The 18,269-nt window shown below is 41.9% G+C and overlaps 1 protein-coding gene across 1 annotated transcript in view; it reads left to right on the top strand.

Moving 5' to 3' along the window:
* Positions 1-18,269, top strand: part of ANKFN1 (ankyrin repeat and fibronectin type III domain containing 1) — a 231,438-nt gene that overhangs the window by 157,827 nt on the left and 55,342 nt on the right. Inside the window, exons 6-7 of the mRNA XM_067547819.1 lie at positions 3,320-3,514; positions 5,256-5,369. Of these exons, the coding sequence (XP_067403920.1) occupies positions 3,320-3,514; positions 5,256-5,369 (309 nt within the window). The remainder of the gene's footprint in view (positions 1-3,319; positions 3,515-5,255; positions 5,370-18,269) is intronic.

The raw sequence follows: 18,269 nt of genomic DNA, 5'->3' as shown, positions 1-18,269 counted from the left end.
GTTAGAGTGAAATCCACTCCACCTGGGCTCTGTGGGCCTGATCCGACACCCAGTGGAAAGATTCTCATTGACTTCAGCGGGCACTGAATGGAGATCTATACAGGCGGAGTTGCAGAGGGATTTGGAGGTAGAACCAAGACTGTTGGGCAGCTGGCCATGTATAAACTTGGCCCCTGGCTGGCTGCCTCGTTTCAGACCCTTTCTGTGGTTCAAGGGGCTGTGTGGGTTCATGTACCAGGCCACTCTTCCCGCTGTCTCCACCCAGAACAGCCCCTGGCAGGCAGGCACTCTAAACGCCATCATCCTTTTCTGTCATGTGACAGCTACAGGTGAGACTCAGAATTCTTCGTTTCCTCTTCGGGGCAGCGTGGCCTTCCCCTGGCCTTCACAGTGGGCCAGACCCTGAAACCCTCCCTCAGTGGGAGTGTTCCCCGAGTAAGGCGCAAAGGAAAGTTCTTCCTTCCTCGCCCATCCCAGCAAGACACACACAGGAGTGCGCCACAGTGTGGAAATCTCCCTGAGGTCCTTCTTGGAGAGCTTTCCTGGCGCCGTCCCCTCTAGTGAAGGAGTTAGGGAGCTGTGGGTTGTGGAGGGTATGCCCCCTACCAACCCTCACAGATCTCGGCAATTCAGAGCTAAAGGACCCCCGCCCCCCGCCCCCATTCCAAGCAAAGATAGCAGCCTTCCTACAAGGATAGCTCCTGATCTTTCCTCCCTCCCCTTCCCCACGCACACACTAGTAGCAGGAGTCCGGCAGGAACCACACTGCCATCAGCTGAGTCCCCTTAGAGCTGCACGGCAGTAGCTTTAAAGAGGACACAGGTGATAAACCTCCCAGCTGTATTACTTGGGTTTCTGGGTGGAAATCCAAAAGCAACAACTCCCACTCCCAGTTCCACCCAGAGCCCGGCCTGAGCAAGCCCCTGCACAAACCCACACTTCTCTTAAGCACCGGATAAGCGGAAGGATATAGTGCCGCTCCTAGAAAATTTACATTTAAAAATGGAAAGCAGATCACTTTACTTTCCCTGCTATCAGAGTCCGCTTGGTGCTATGTAACCAATCGCTCTCTCCTCCTCTGGTTTTATTCATCCTTTGTTCTTGTCTTGCTCGTTCATGCGAAACAAATACAAATAAAATGTAAATGCCTAGTGGTCATTGCCTGTGAACATCCTACACCTTTCCAAGACCTGGGCAACTGTAGAGTAGAATCTTGATAAAGGAGATGAGGTCAGATTATCCTCTGGAACTTGGACCAATGCCAGTTTACACCAGCTGAGAATCTGACCCACAGAATCTTCCTTCTCAGTCCTGGTATACGATCAGATATGCCCAACGCTTCCCATTTGCATGGATCCAGGAAGGTCTGTCACCCTTTGCTGGTCTCACAGAAGATGGCCAATTATGAAGATGTTAACAGCTTGCAGTAAGCATGGCGATGTGTCCTGAGACAGCCACATGAAGAATGATCATACTTGGAGGAGAGAGACTGCAAGCCAACTTCTGAAAGCAGAGCCCCAAAGACGATCATTCTTCCAAACCTTTAGGATATCAGAGGTGTTGAGTGATTCTTTACTCTTCCCCTTGTGGTGGTTAAATCCCGATGGCACTTTTCACATTAGTAAGTAGGGTTATCCTTGGGCTCCTGGCTAAACTGCAGTCATCATACTGAGGTTTGAAATAAAGATGTGTACACACACATATATATATACACACATATCAGAGTGACACTCTGCTTTTTTCCTGATGCAAAACTTCTGCGGTATCATGAGCTGCTGGATTGATTTTTTGTTAGAGCGGAGTAGCTATGGAAGGCATCACTTAACTCCCTGTTCTGGCCACTTTTGTTCTTATGTGTGGTGCTTTTTATGGCACAACAGGTCAGCGTCTTGGCCCCATCTCACATATGTTTGCATTCTTGAAGATGTCTTGCTCCCTCTTTGACTAGAGAAGTAAATAGTCACTGCAACTCGCTCTTTGGCAAGGTTGGCTCAGATCCCATAAAAGACATAAAGGAGCCAGTGGCCTGGCCATGTCCCTAAGCAACATCTGCCCCCAGCATTGCTAAGAGCTGTGGCTTGGTGCAGTAAATTATTTCTGATGAATGGGGCCCTTTTTTTTTTTGGTCCAAGGCAATTAAGGCACTGATGTTAAAATCAGACCGTTCTTCTGAAAAGTTACTGCACACCACAGCAAGATTAGTTTGGGTGATTTTAGGATTCCTCCTCCTCTTTTATACTATCTCCTGAATTTTAATCACTGTCTTGGTTACTGCTTTTCCTCTGCTGTTTAAAATTAAACAGCTTTGCCAATCATATTTTCTAAATTGCAAATATTTTGGAAAAAACGACTCTCAATATTTCAGGACAAGAGCAATTATAAAAAAGTTTGCTCCACCCAAATTCACCATGCAGGCGTGGTAGTGGTTTGCATTACAGGAGTACTCAGAGGCCTTGACTGAGGTTGGGGCCCCATTTTAGATTAGTCATCATTTTCTGAATGTTTATACAGCATTTCGTGAAATGGGGCCCACATCTGGTTGTGCTGTCAGCCCCACTTCTATATAAATGTTAAATAATAATAGTACTAGGCACTGTACACACACACACATGTACATTAAGAGACAGTCCCTGCTCCAAAGTGCTTACAAGACAAGTCAGGCAAATGAATTATTAGTACTCTTCTTTCACAGATGGGAGGCAGAGGCACAGGGAGACAAAGTGAATTGCCAAAGGTCAGACTAGAAGTTTGTAGCAGAGCAGGAAATTGAACACAGATCTCCTGAGTTTTACTCCAGTGCCTTAACCACAAAACCGTCCTTCCTGGGCTTCCAACAGCTGTTTCTTTTGACTTTTAGATATTTGTGTATTTTATGTGTTTTGTCCCTAGACAGCCACAACTTTTTTTCATTAGAAGCATATGAGTTTTTATGACCGAGTAAAGGTTGAGTGAAAACTGAAAAGCTTTAATTTTGACTGTTAATCTTTTGTAATAATCTGTTAACCTTAAAGAAAAGGGTGTAGGGTAATTATGATTGGCTTAAGACACTTTCAAGCATATGATAAATACTGTGAGCTTCAATTTACTCATGTGGTTAGTCTCATTTAAACAGGCCAGATCCTCAGCTGGTAGAGATGACATAGATCCATTGACTTCAATGGAGCACTGCCAATTTATGCCACTGAGCATCTGGCTCTGTTCACTACTGTAGGGCTACTCAAAGGATGGAGAAGATTTGGCTTTAAATGGGTTGTTCTAGTGTAAGGCAGAACTTTATCACTAGATCAAGCAGTCACTTGCCTTTCCCTTTTCTTGGCAGTTGTTAATATGGAAAGCAGGTCAATGCATTTGAACACCTTGGTCCAGGAAGCCCAGCAGCGGGTGAGTGAGCTGTCTGCACAAGTGATGAGTGAAGGTCTTAGTATGGACAACACAGACAAAGAGAAACAACTAAAAGCGTGGGAGTGGAGATACAGGCTATACAAGCGCATGAAAGCAGGCTATGAGCATGCCAGTAAGTAGAACCAAGGTCGTTTATAAGCATAAAAGGAATATGCTTTCAATAAGAACAATTTACACTTGTTGAGCAATTCTGTCTGTACAAAGATGTTCTAATCAATCCTCATGACACTCTTGGGAAGTAGCTAAAGATTATAGCTGAGAAAACTGGGGCAATGAAACATAAGTGACCTGTCCAAAAGTGGAAAGGGAATTGGTGCTAGAATTTGAGAGGCCCAATTATCCTGACAATTGCATGTGTGCAGAATGGGAGTTGTGTGCTCAAAACTGTTCAGATAATCAGACCCAAAAGTTCCTGGTACAACATCTAATTCTTGTACCACTATGCCACACCCCTTTCCCCGTTTCCTTCTCTTTACATTTTCCTTCCAGGTTTCATTTAATGTGATTAAAGATAGCTGTAAAATAGGGACATTTGAGGAAAAAGGGAGGGAAATGTAACCTTTTTATCTTCATTTGAGAAAAATTTTGAACAGCTGTGTAGTTGGTGAAACAACAGAATGATGTTTTCACGCAGATAATTGTGGAAAGTTAATCCCATTTGTTGACATCTAAATGTAATACTTCAACAAAGAAAATGAGTCAGTTTCAAAATTTGGAACTTTTTTAGCCACTCTAAATGTGCTTCTGTTCAGAAAGGCATATTGTGTCCCATGGAGAGGAGCAGACTAGAGACTAAAACTTTCTATTTGTATAAGCTTTTAGACCTTTTTGCTGTAATATATTCAATGACATACAATCGTTGTTACCACTAACATCTTTAGAACCACCTTTCTAAAAATCTGCAAATAATTAACTTTATGTAAAGAGCATTACACAATCAAGAATACTTCTCTAATGTATTTATGGCAGTCTCTGAATTAGGGTGTGGGAAATACCACAAATATCATAGTAATGTTAATTACTTGCAGTGACAAAATAGTAAATATATTAGGCCATATTTGTAGGTGGTGTGAGTCAGGATAGCTTCATTTAATTCAATGGTGCTACCAGTTGAGGATCTGGCCCATCAGCCATCATGTGTTATGTTACGTGACAAGAGTTTGCTTAATGTCTTTATTGTAAATCAGATGTAAAAAGTTAGATAACTAGATCATCCACGCCCAGCATGGCTTCAGAATCATTTGCATGTTCAAAGAGGTTGCCAGTTTTTCCTACAAACAATAGATAATTCATTTTATTTCTGAACTGAATTATTCTTTGAACTGATCTAAAAGTGTTAAAGAGATTTCATGCTACAGCACATTTTAGAATGACCATGGTAAACCATACCAAGTAGCTCTAATAATCTTGGTGATTTCTAAATCAGAATAATGTAAATTAAAAAAAATTCTGTCTTTTGATACATTTGAATCTATTGGTGAAATATTAAAGATTTAAGTAGCTCTTTATAGTAGTTTTGTTTGTCCCTTTTCTTTCTTCCCACCTGCCCCAAAAGATTTATAGGGACTTTTCATTGACTTCATTAAAATTATTCTGTTTTATTGGGTTACATATGTACATGAAAATATTTTTAAGCCAAAGGAACTGAAAACCATGATAGAAACAAATGGTGTCTGCAGGATATTGTTAGTTGGGGCACTAATTAAAATGTTCAAAAGGCAGGGAACACAAACACTTACAAACCAAAGCTCACAATTGCCGGGTGGTTTTCAGTTGGTTCTTTGAAGACACACAAACGTTGTTTGAATAGGATTTGTTGTGCTATGAACCTGATGTTTTTTCTTCTCTCCCAGGAGCCCCTGAGGCGCCAACCAATGTCTGTCTCATGGTAACAAGCAGCACATCACTCATTGTCACCTTCCAAGAACCTCTTAGTGTCAACTCAGCTGTAGTGACCAAATATAAAGGTACTGGATTTGGACATATTTCATTTACCTTTCTTTAGAAAGCACCAAAACGTTAAGGCTCAACGATGAGCTATTTACTTGCAGAAAATATTTTGCTATAAAAGCCTCATTTGGATAGAAACATTTAATTGGTTATCTGTGTATAAATGAGAATGTTTTGGATGGGATTCCCTAATGAGATGGTAAGACAAAAAAACAGTTCACCCAAACCATTATCCATGGTGCCTTGAAGTTTGCTTGACTCATTGTGGTTAGAACATGGGATGAGCCAGCCAGAAAACACAGGTTTATGGGGCCTGTGGTCTTCGTAACACCCCTGTCTATCCTTGCCCATCCCTTAAAGGAATGCTTCTGGAAGCTGAAGCTGCTGGCTGTGGTGTCACACAGCCCTGCTAATTAGCTGTTCCAGTGTTGCCACATAATTCCTGGAAGAGTATCACATTAGGGGTGGCACCAGTTACAGTCCTTAAAGAGGAACGAACAGAGAAAATACCTTTATCTGAACAGTCCTAAGCATATGCAGCTCATCCACATTGTTATAATGAATATTAAAAACAGTTCATGAGGTTGCAGAGAGGAGCTTGAGTATTTAAAAGACATCTTTTTTAAACAAAGCAAATCTATTTTTTTAAAGCCATTCAGGTGGACTCTATTAAAGCTTCATCCTGAGGAATTTTCGAAAGGAAAAGTACCATTTTTTATTTGCTAGAGTATTTCAAATGAAGCCCATTCTAGTTCCTACCCAGATTAGGCCTGTACGCTTACATTAATCATTGTAGCGGTAGTAATAACACTCTACAATTCCATAGGACCTTTCATCTGAGGATCTAAAAGCTATATGTAAACAATTAAGCCTCAGTTAATTAAGCCTGGCTCTTAGCTTCAGGCTTTGCCAAATTCTTGCACCTTCTTCTTTCATGACATCTCCAAAATCCAGCGATTTTGTCTCTGCCCACACTGCCAAAACTCCAATCCAAATCCTGATCATATCATACATTGAACAGTCCAATCTTCACCTTTCTGACAGGTTTATAATGGTTTGCAAATTGGTTAAAATGAAGTAGAGAGAGACAAAGGCCAGAACTTTCAAACTTGGGTGCTTAAAGTTGGCATCTACATTGATATTTATCACCTAAATAAATAGCTTGCTTTTCAAAGGTGCTGAGTAACCAGGGCTCACGTCGACTTGAAAATTCATTGTCAACATTGTGTCCAGACACCCAAAGTGGCCCCATACCTGATGGTTTTAGGGGAGAGTTAAATCACCCATATTGCAGCTAACTAGCAGTGCAAAAGTGACTTGTGATTTAGGAACCTAGACCCCATTTTTCAAAAGTGACTTAGGTGCCTAAGAGATTACCTATCAGTGCAAGTCATATGAAGGCTCCTAAGTGCTTAAATTGCTTTTGAAAATGAGACAAGCATCTAATTCACTGAAAGCACCTAATTCACTTGAAAATTTTACCCAGTGAGACAAAACTCAGACATATTTAACATGCAAGGACAAATGAATCTTGTACAGCCCTTAGCACATTGTCAGCAATCAACAAATAATAAGTAAAAGTCATAACTTCACAATAATGTAAATTCCAAATACACTCGATTATTTTTTTAAAATATTAATTTTCCAAAAGTTGTGTGATATTTTCCCCCACACATAGTTGTTTGGTTTGAATCTGTTTAGTATGCTCTAGCCTCTTTTCAGTAGGTATGAAGGCAAGATAAGTTTTCCGCAACTTGATATAACTCTTCCAAATCTTGCTAGTTAGCACTCTGTCTTCATGCTCTGAGTAAGCCAGACTGCTGGCTGTTTTATGCTTGATCAGCATGGCAATGAATTCTGCCAGGATGTTCATTTTAAATCCTTTATCCCAGGAGACTGGCATATTTAAGGTTAGGTGAGAAGAAAGAGCATTAATGGGTCCTGTGGGTGACTTGTAGGGATTAATTAAACACTATATGTGGAATTGTTAATTACACGGCAGAGCAAAATTCTTTGTGTTAAAAGGAACTTTTCAAAAGATCACTCGTGATTAGAACCAGGTAAGAGTTACTGTTCCCATAACGATAGCTTGATAATATTAACTGAGGCTTTTTTACACAAAAGTATAAATCCCAATTCAACAAACCACCTAAGCACATACTTAAGTGCTTTCCTGAGTTGGGGCCATTGATAATACATTCCTGTTTATTTTTAAGAAAGAAGGAATCAGGAGAGATAAGACCTTCTTTGGCAGTAGAAGGCTTTCTCCCCCTCGCTCCCAAGCACTAATAATGATCTTGTCAATGGATCTATGGATTATTTTGGGGAAGTATCAAGACTAAGTACTTAGTATTTTAACAAGCTGCCAATGCCCTTTTCATGTCATCTCGTCTGAAATGTTTGATGTGGGGCTTGAACCTGCTTTGTGGAATATTTTTTTCAAAGTCATTCAGAAACATATATCAGAACATTATCTGCATCCTGTGTGCAGGGTTCTCCTGTTAATTGTATAACTGACAAATAAAACAGGATATTAACATTTTGCACTCACTCTTTAATCCCTAAAACTAATTTACTTCATTAAGAGACTTAATTTAAGCACACAAGGTAGATGGGTGTTGACTTTGGGTCCCAGCTAGATTCCAGTTCTGTGATTGCATTCTGCCAAGCTAGTTCTTTAAGGAGCCTGAGATATTCTTTACTTCCTACTCTTAACTGCCATGTAATGTTACTGCCATCATCCTAATGGCTCATTTAGTTTCCCTTCAGAGAAGGCTGCCTTATGTCAGTGTCTGAAGTGAAATGATTCCTATGTATATTGTAATTCAGTAGTGTTTTGAGGCTTAAGACAAGCATGACATAAATCAATAATCATCATCATCATCATCATAGTAATCTTATCCGAGCTACAGAGAAATATTTATACCAGTTCCTGAAAGACCCCACCCCCACAAAAGGATAATAAGAATTACAGTAACTCCTCAGGAAAAATCTCTGATTGGCTAAGCATGCCCTGAAGACAAGCTTTGCACTTTAACCTGCAAACACTTTGGACTTGCCTACACTTTGCAAACCACTTTGCACCAATGAAAACCCCTAGTGTTGTAAATATGCTGCACTGGTGTTAAAAAGTGAATTGCACCAGCTTGAAACTGGGGCGTGTCATACTAGGCTCAGTTGTTTTGACACTGCGGCAGTGTGTCTACACTAGAGCTGGATGGGAAACAGTTTTCCCATGTCGTGAAAATTTTCAAGATATAAAAATATTTTCCCATCCCGAATCATGATGAAAACATCAAAATCTTGAAAATTTTCACCAACCAAAAATCTGAAAATACATTTTTCCAGGTCAATTTTCATTTAGATTTCTCAATCATTTAAATTTTTTTTTTACTCTGATTACCTTAAATTTGGGAACAAAAATGTTTTGAACCAGAAAACTGGAATTTTTCTTTTAGAAAATGTCGTAACATTTTTTCCCCAAAAAACCTTCAAGTAAAAAAGGTCATTGAAACTCACTCTTTCCCATGAAAAGTTTCAGCTTCAACAAATCAACATTTTTCGATAAATAAAAGGTTTGGTTGAAAAATTCCTGATTTGCTCCAGCCTACATTACATGTTTGTATCAACGGGGCTACACTGGCATAACTATACTGATGCAAAAGGCCTCCCCTCAAAACCACACGAGGGTAGGCAAGAACCTTATTCCTCAGTGTGGTCCCATTTATGAACTGTTGTCTTTAACAAGTAACCCTTTAAATGGGTGTCACCTCTCTCACTCACACTCACAAAAATATCATCTTAGTCAAATGAAAAGCACTTTTCAACATCATTAACCAAAGATCATTGTAAATTTTATTGTGAAATTTAAAAACTACACTGGAGGAAAAATATTGCCAGTCTGGAAAAAGGCTACTTTTTGTTTGTTTGTTTTGTTTAAATCTGATTTTTGTTTTTTGTTTGTTTCCCCCTATCTAGATATAATTTAAAACATATATAATCTCCTCTTATTGCACGTTACTTTATGCATATCTCCTGTCAGAAGTGCTTGAAAATTCCCAGACATCCAGATAAAGGAGAGTGTGTGTAATATCTGATCTGAGGATAACCACTGAATGAATCATCAATGAAAAATTACCACAAAATATTGAGTCTTAATTTATACCTCTGAGTTTCCTATATCTTATTAATTTTTAAGCAAACATATGTTAGGCAAATACATTTTCTTTTGGTGAAAAATGTGAAGCAGCTTATGTTTTTTAGTTTGATTATTTAGTTAAAAGATGTAAAAAAAATCTAGTCTGAAATTGTAGTAGGAAACAGAAAGAGTTTCTGAGCCGCCCTTTAATTGAGTAACTTGAGCTGCTCTACCTTCTGCCTGAACATTGATTGCAAAGCCCAGCTGAAAGCTTCACAAACTGCTTTTCCAGTAGCAGTATTTGCCTTTCAGAAGGTATTACAGGGTTCTCTTGGTGGGTTTTGAAATAGCTTCTCAGCCTGACATTGAGTGGGGGGAATGATGAGGAATTGTCTAGGCCACCTGATCCCCCTGGTTACTATTTTCTTTTTATTTGTTTTTTGATTAGACATTGTATGCATTTCTGTTTGTCAATATTCCCCCACTGCCTTCTGGATTTCTGCTGGGGGAAAGTATGTTTTTCTTGTTCTGTCAATTTTGTAGCCTTAAAGAAAAAGTCAACCAGTCATGTTAGATCAAGGGGAGGTGGAGGACTGAGAAAGCAGCTATTTCTTGTTCAATTTTTGACCAAAAAATTATTCCATGCCTTCTTTCCTCCAGAGCAATTTGAGGTTCACCTCAAACATTTTTTGCATTAGTATAATTTTCTTTAATTACCTCTAAGTCACTGGTTCAACCCAGGTCAGAAATGAAGTGGCCAAAACGTGTTACCATCTGATGGCTGGTTTGGTGTCCTGTGTGAAATGAATTTCCTGGGCTCAGCCCTGTTCCCAGAGAAATGGGTGTCGATGTCACCAGCACAATCGGTGCAATTTGACACCATTGTTGGAAGTCTCAGCAGAGGGAACTGAATGGATCTTGTACCATTGAAAAGCTATTTCATGCCTAGAGGAGGAATCCTTTTAAGGTCAGAGTTTGGGACCATCAGCATGGCAGTATGGGGAAACTTGCACAGGTTGGCCTGTATTGTACATGTTCTATAGATAAATAGAGCTTCATCGACCCAGGCTCTCACTCACTTACCTTTTACAAGCACTAACGGGAGGATGCAAAGCCCATTGAGGTCAGTGGGGCATGTCTACTCTGCATTGTATACCTGGGTCTGTGGGACCCGGGCTTGTGGACTTGTTGTGTCCAAGCCCAAGCCTGTATGTCCATACTGCATTTTATACACTACACGGACCTTCTGACTCATCTCTGTGGCTCGAGCTGCAGCCACACTGCAAAATGACAGGGCTTGGACCTGAGTTACACTGGGACTTGGGCTCTGACCTATCCACTAGCGGTGTCCTAGGACCTGGGTCTTGAGTACTTGCTGACCCATGTCCGACTGATTTGTGTGTGGACGGAAGGGGAGTTTGGTCTCAAACCTGAGTCAGAGCTCATGCTTAATGTGCAGTGTAGACACACCCTTAATAATCTTTACTTGAAAAATCACAATTTAAGATCTTTTTTTAAAGAATTTACGGAGTTTTTCCTGAATATTTTATTCCGGTGAATAATCCTTACGCAGCCAAGTACTCTCATTGACTTCTCTGGGTCTTGGAGAAATACTTAGAATGGTTGGCAAAAATAGCATCAAGCCAATTTGGAGATATGGTGCCAGCAGCTGGGAGTAGACTCAGTGGGAGTTGAGGATGCTGACATAAACTCCTAGGGTATGTTTGCACTGTCCCAGCCCAGGGCCAGACTCTCACTAGCAGGGCTCAAGCCCTCATGCTAAAAATAGCAGTGTGGACATTGCACCTCCGGTGGAGATTCGGACTAGCCAACTGAGCTCGGACCCAGGGGACTGGGAGGGCTTGAGAGACGGAGCTGCCACCCAAGCTGCAACATCCGAACTGCTATTTTTAGCATGCTAGTCTCAGCCGCCGTCTTCCTGGGCTGCGAGCTCGCTCCCAGCTTCAGTGAGGACATACTCATAGGAGAGAGAAATGTGATGGTGTAACATTCATTTCTAACGAATCTCTTATAAAGTGCGGCAGCAAATGCAACATGGCAGCTTGAGTCTGCCCACAGCTGATGGCACCATATATCCAAATTGGTCTTCATACCATTTTTGTTAACGATTCTAAGCATTTCAGCCATGGGCGTGAGCAGCACATTTCCTTGCACCCGGGGAATTTTCCTTAGGGTGTGCACCCAGGGAATCTTTATCAGGGGTGTCAAACTCAATTCCGCCGGCGGGCAACATCTGAATTACCCGCCGGCGGAATTCTCAGCGCGAGAGAGGGTATTTCGGTGGCAGATCGCGATGTGTTCCCATCCGCAGCAAAATCTCACAGCTCCGTCCGCCAAAAGATATGTATGTTACCCCTGCATTAGGGTGTGCCCAAGCACACCCAGGACACCCCGCGCGCACGCCTATGATTTCAGCACATTTTTAAACTTTCTTTTTCCTTCTATCCCCAAATCAGTTCTTTTCTCCATTAAAAAGGAAAGAGAATACGTTTCTTTGTAACATGTTCGAGTTTATCCTGCAGAATAGGTGTGGTCTGGTATTTTATTTTCACAGTAGTTCATTTATGGCATTTTATTAGGTCTCATGGGCACTTTATTTGCACATTACATTTCAGTAGCTAACAAGACTGTGCAGCTTGATTTCTATTTCTATGCCCAGAAAGTACAGAAATGCATAGTTGTTAAAAACAAACCTATTTCCAAGTCCTCTCAGCTTTTGTAGTATGCTTTGGACTTAAAAAAAAAACAAACAAAAAAAAAAACCCACATAAACTATGTGACTAGTTTAAAGATACCTGTGGCAGATATGGCAATTTCCTGTAATCTGGACACCCTTACTGAATTAAGTTTAAGTATCTTAGGAGTTCATTGCATTAAAAGTGCAGAAGTTTGTGTTACTGTGGGATTGTACATAATGTACCTAGAGGGGAGACAGGACTAATGTAAACCCTAGGAGCGTGCTGAGAATCTGAGGACTATTTGAGACCATGGGCCAGACAAGAATGAAATTTTAAGTTAAGTGGGTTTCCCAGGAAATCATTCAGGGGAGGTGTATACAAATGTACTCCTTCTAGCTATGCCAGGATTCAGCCTTTTGAAGTTTCTCTCTGAGGAAACCTTTGTCTGGCTGATTACCTCTTCACGCTCTCTGCAAATCAAAGACGCAGGCTGCATAAAGGAAAGGTTAATCTATACAGAGGTTTGCTTCTTCTGAGTGAAAGGTGTTATGACCTTGTGACCACAGAAAAACCCTTGGGCGGGGTTTGAAGGACTGACTCCTACCAGAGTCCTTGTTGGAATTGGGGGGTCACAGGAAAGCATATTGGCATGTGTGTAGGTTCTTTAACTGGTTTGTAGTATCTTTGTAGTGCTTTCACCTTAAGAATTAATGTGCTTGCTTAGGAAAAGCTGCGTGGTGCCTTGTAATTGTGGCAATTATACTCTTTATAGCCTCTGAAGAGAAGCCAAAGCAGGCCCGCTAGCGAGTCTTTCTTGCTGGGAAACTCACAGTGTAGGCAGAGAGCTGGACTGCCTGGGAAAACCCCAGTCAGGAGGGAGACAGCTGTAGGTCTCCATTCAAGAGAGGTGACAGCTGAGGAGTGGGTGCCCTTGCTGGATTAGGACTGGGAGTAGAGCAGCAGTTGCCCTGAACTGAGACACTATCCACCAGCTAAGGCTAAATACTAAAGGAAGGTACAATTAAATAATGTAATTGATCAGCGAAAAACTATTTAAGTCAATTGTTCTTGGCTTCTGCTTTGTGTTTGAGCAGCCAGTCAAGGTGAATGGAGAAACCCAGACTCTTAGGGTCTGAACCTGTCCTCATTTTGAGTACACAAGGAATCATACCTTTAAATGGGTGGTTTTTAGGAGATGTTGATTTACCTTTTTAAATTTGCTTTGACTTAATAATATTATTATTATTTATAATAATAATTAATAAGCATTTAATAGTGCTTTGCATGTTGAAAGCACTCTTTAGACATTAGCTCAATAATCCTCACATCTCCTTTTGGGATTGATGGATCAGTATTACCCCTACTTTGGAAATGAGAAACTGGGATAGAAAGGTAAAGTGACTTGCCCAAGGTTACACAAGAAGTCAGTAGCAGAGCCAGGATTAAAACTCAAGACCTCCTTGTTCGTGGCCTCAGTCTCATTCCTCCAGGCCACCCTGCCTTTCAGGTGGATAGGTAATATCCCTGTAGGATGGATCCTGCCACTGAAGCTCTGATGAGGATTCCCAAGCCCATGGATCACCCACTGCAAACTTTACAAGAACTAGAATCCCTCCCACTACTGGAAGATGCTTAGTAAGAAGCTCCCTAAAGGAGAGATTCATGGAGATTCCCTGCCTTTCTTCTGCAGGTCCCACTGAGCCAGAAGATTATCTGATCCATGGCATATACACGTGCATGGGGCCTGAAAAAGAGTGTGAAATCAACCTACCTGTCAAGTTAGCAACATGTCACAGTCTGATAACATTTCATCTAAAGTCCACGGGAGTCTTTCCACTGACTTCAATATGTTTAGGATCAGGCCACTAGATCTGGTACCAGCTCCTTGCCTTGCTGTACTGTGCAGTTTGTGATCCAGTTAAGTTCATCTCTGTGGACTTTGCAACATCCAAAAAACCTCAGCTTTCAGAATCCAGGATCTTACTGTACTAATGTTGGGTCTTCTCTCTCACATGGTCCCACCCATTGACCAATGGCACTGAACTACCTCATTTGCAAGTCCTATTAAATTTGCATTCCTTCCTGTCCCCATGTCGGCATCCTATTTCCTGTCTGAAGAAGAGCCCCATGCTCAAAGTAAAGCAAGTGGAGTGAGCAGCCAGGGACACACTGTGCTGTGTGTGTTTGGTTGCCCTGAAATGTTCTGATATCTGATCCTGCTTCTGCCCCTCATGTTTTTGTTGGCACAGCTTTGGGTGCAGAGAATTTCTTTGATCCCTTATCTTTGGTGTGTGTGTGTGTTGTAAGTAATTAATGATCTGTGCAAATGTTTCTAACACTGCAGCACTCAAAGAACAATGTCGGCATCAAAGAATTTCACTTGATGGGTGTTTGTGTATTTTCTTTTGTTTGGTTGCCCTGAAATGTTCTGATATCTGAATGTTGGGCACATTTGGGTGACGTGACCTTTTTTTTTTTTGTGTTTGCATCTTTACGACTGTTCGTTTTTTAATTGGAAATTTGAATATAGTATGCTTCAGAAAGAGCCTGAGTGCAGAGCACGAGTGTGAATAATCCCTACTGGCATGAACCAGCCCAATGGCTTTGGTGGAACTGCTTGGATGAGTAAAAACCATTCCCTGTCAATGAGGGGTTGCAAGATTGGGGCCCGAAGCAGTTCTGCTTTTCTAGGATATGTTGCCTTTTGGCGAGAATCACATTTATGCTAAGGCCATTTTACACTGCCTTAGCTTAGAAGCTATTCCTATTTTAAGGCTTCTTTATGCTGCCAGAGTGGCATACATTGATCATGGTGCACATGAGAATCTAGCTCCGAGGTTTATTATAACACCAAACTCAACCGCGGTATTTTTATCCACTGGCCTATCTTGGGAGACAAGGTGTCACTCTCGCTATTTATTTATCTCAGGGGTTATAGAGCCCCCATTACCATCATATCCGAGCACTTCAACAATCTTCACCTCACAACACAACATGTGGCGGTGTAGGGGCAGGAGCGAAACCCCCCAAGTTGCCTTTGCACCTACGTCTGTGACAGTAACGTATCACCGTCCTGAGTGCACAGCTGAGTCAAGAGCTGCAGGTGAAGAGGAAACATTTTCTCCTTTCCCACTGCTCTCTTGCTCCCTGCCTCTCTCCCCCAGCTCCCTTCCCCCACAGAACATTTTGGAGACGGGTCACAGCTCTCCCACTCCTGAGGGAGGGAGTCTGTGGTGGAGGTCTGAAATCATCTGCCACTGAAGTCAGCTCCCCATAGGCTGGGATGTAGTTGTCAGCTGTCCCTACAGGAATCAGAGAATAAATTGCCAATCTGTAGGTGGAATTCAGGTGCACAGAATGTAATGACGCCGGTTGGACTATGGTCAAGACACCCCTATTCTTGTGGAAAGTTGTCCTGTGATCGTCAGTGACCACGGCTGGTCAGGATGATGGGTTCATGTCTCATCTGAAAGTCAGAACCTTTAGCAGCAAAGCACACACACCATACGGTGACTTTGAGTCATTTCTGTTTCCAAGAGAAGAGCATCCCCTAGTAAATTACATGTGAGCAGGTCCGTCTCCCCACCCACCCTTTAGAGAATTTGGACAAAGCAACCAAGTGTCTATTGGGGAAAGTGAAAATTGTGTGTAAATCCTGGGGGGGGAGAAAGTCATACAATGCTTTGAATTAGAAAATATCTGAAGAAACGGAAGCATCAAAGATTGGCCCCAGCTGAAGAAAGGCACTGGATGGAGTATACCAGCACTGTGAGGTGGTACAGGGAATCCTCTCCCTGCATCACCTCTCTGGCTGATGAGTCTCATTCACATGCTCAAGGTTAATCTGGTCACCACATCTGGGGTAAGGAAGGCATTTCCCCTCAGGTCAGATTGACAGGGACCTTGGGGAGAGGGGTCTCCGTCCTCTGCAGCGTGGGGCCTGGGTCATTTGCCTGGAGCATCTGGGTATAGCTCACTTAATCAATTCCCCGCTGTTGCAGAGGCCCTGGGCATTAACACACGTTGTTCCCTCCTATTCTTTGCCTGTGGCACACAATAGTTTAGCCCGCCAGGGTTTTAATATTTTGGTCTAATTTTGGTCATTAGGTTTAGGGTGTATATGACTGGGTGGTGTTGGTGGCCTGTGGTGTACAGGTCAGACTACATTACCTGATGGTATGAAATTTGTGCTGGCTCTAGGTGCTTCCAAAATAACTGTGTGGATGAGTGAATGGTCATGCCTTCTTAGTACCAATGGACGTGCACATATTTGGCCCAGTCCAATAATCTATGGGAGTTTTGCTTCAGTAAGGAGTAAACGATTGGACCCTCATGATCTGTGCTACATCTAAGACATGCGCCATGTGGACACTCATTACTAGTGGTCAGCATTGTATGTGGTAGGGACCGGAAGACTTTGGATTCTCCAACGATTCTGAAAGGATCCAGACTAACTGCACTGAAACTGAAGTCCACAGTGGCCAAAAATATATCTCAGGCCTGATCTGGAGGCATTATCTCCATTAGCAACAGGCATGCCAAGATCCACCCGTCAAACTATCTTGCTGTGCAGAAATATCAGAAAACACATCACCGCAGGTTCCCTTTTCTCAATCATACTTAGGCCTGGAGTGCTTTCTGCCTTGAAAGCATTTTTCAGACTATAACTAGTTCCTCCTCAAAATGCCTGTGTAAATTAGGTGAGTGGTTATCATTAACACCATTTTACAAATGGGAAAATGAAAGCAGAACATTGCCTAAAGCCAAAGAAGATGCATTTTCAGAGCTGGGATTAGACCTGAAAGATTTCCATGTTTCACAGCCCTGAACTCATGTGACTAGACCTCCCCTCTCTCTGAAAATTCATACGTGTATAGGCTCCTTATAGCTTTATTACATTATCTCTAACTCTGATTGAAGACAACCAGAGATTTTGTGTGACAAAAAGTGTCAGTTAAGTGCAAATGCTTAATCGTTCTTTTCTTTTTGAAAGCGTTTTTATTGACTCTTCTCCAGAACTTGCAGCTCTTCCTCAGTAAAGATTTTCTTTTTAAAAAGAATATCATAGTCATTATTATTGATGTGTTCACTTGTATCGGCTTTCCATCATCAAAGTGCCCTGCACCTGCAAGTGTGAACTGATAGTAACTTCTTTACATTAGATACCAATGTGCTAGGGGTCTTAGGAAAACATCCGGTGGATAGATAGCTGGTTGATACACTGGGGCAGCCCAGTCATCTAGTTGCAGTGAAACACAAAGGAACTGAGTTTGGGTTCCTGTATTATTGTGGTAGGTGATGAATTCAGTTCAGAGAGGGATAGGTTTGGAGCCCCCTGACACAACTGTCTTTAGATAAGTGCCCCCCACCCCTGCTGGGTGAGCATATGACATCTTTCATGGACTCCACGGAGAGCCGTATCTAGCCATTATTGACCAAAATGATCTGGACGAGTAATGCAGTGCTTTGGAGTGGGGATAAAATAGGAAGCTCCTGGAGGTTCCCTCCCTTAGCTTTATGAACCATCTGCCTTCTGCCTGCTCAGGTGGGGTTGGTATGCCACTAACGTGTATTCCAATTGCACTTGGATTCCCAGACAGGAAGGTATATTGGGAAGAAAGAAACATAACAAGGGCCTTTCAGACCAAAACCAGGGAATTCTCCATTCACAAGATGTTTGTTTTGCCTTAAAGCAGAATAAGCATGGTTGCCAATTGGATGGTGCAAATTAAACTGGCTTTACTGTTCACTTTGACTGAGATACTTAGTCAAATCCTGCTTGCCTTTCTAACGTGCACAGTCCCCTTAACTTCAGTGAGTGAGTGAAGCAAGGAATAGAACACAGGAGTCCTGGCTTTCATTCCATTTCTCTAACCACTAGCCACAATGTCCTGGACGGGAGCTTCTGGCCATCTAACATGTACTGAATATTGTTCTCTGTTTCTGCAAATGATCAAGATGCCATAGTGTGACGTGAGTGTCTGATGGTTTTGTGAAGTCAGGAAATTCCAGAACAAATTCTTGTTTGCTAGTGAAAGGATTTGCTTGGAGGATACAATAATAATTGTAATTTACACAGG

The sequence above is a fragment of the Emydura macquarii genome, unplaced genomic scaffold (assembly GCF_026122565.2).
Source record: "Emydura macquarii macquarii isolate MOO-44397 ecotype Brisbane River unplaced genomic scaffold, CSIRO-AGI_Emac_v2 contig_1230, whole genome shotgun sequence".
Lineage (NCBI taxonomy): Eukaryota > Metazoa > Chordata > Testudines > Chelidae > Emydura > Emydura macquarii.
The sequence above is the reverse complement of the archived record's forward strand: the minus strand, read 5'-3'. Positions and strand labels throughout refer to the sequence as shown.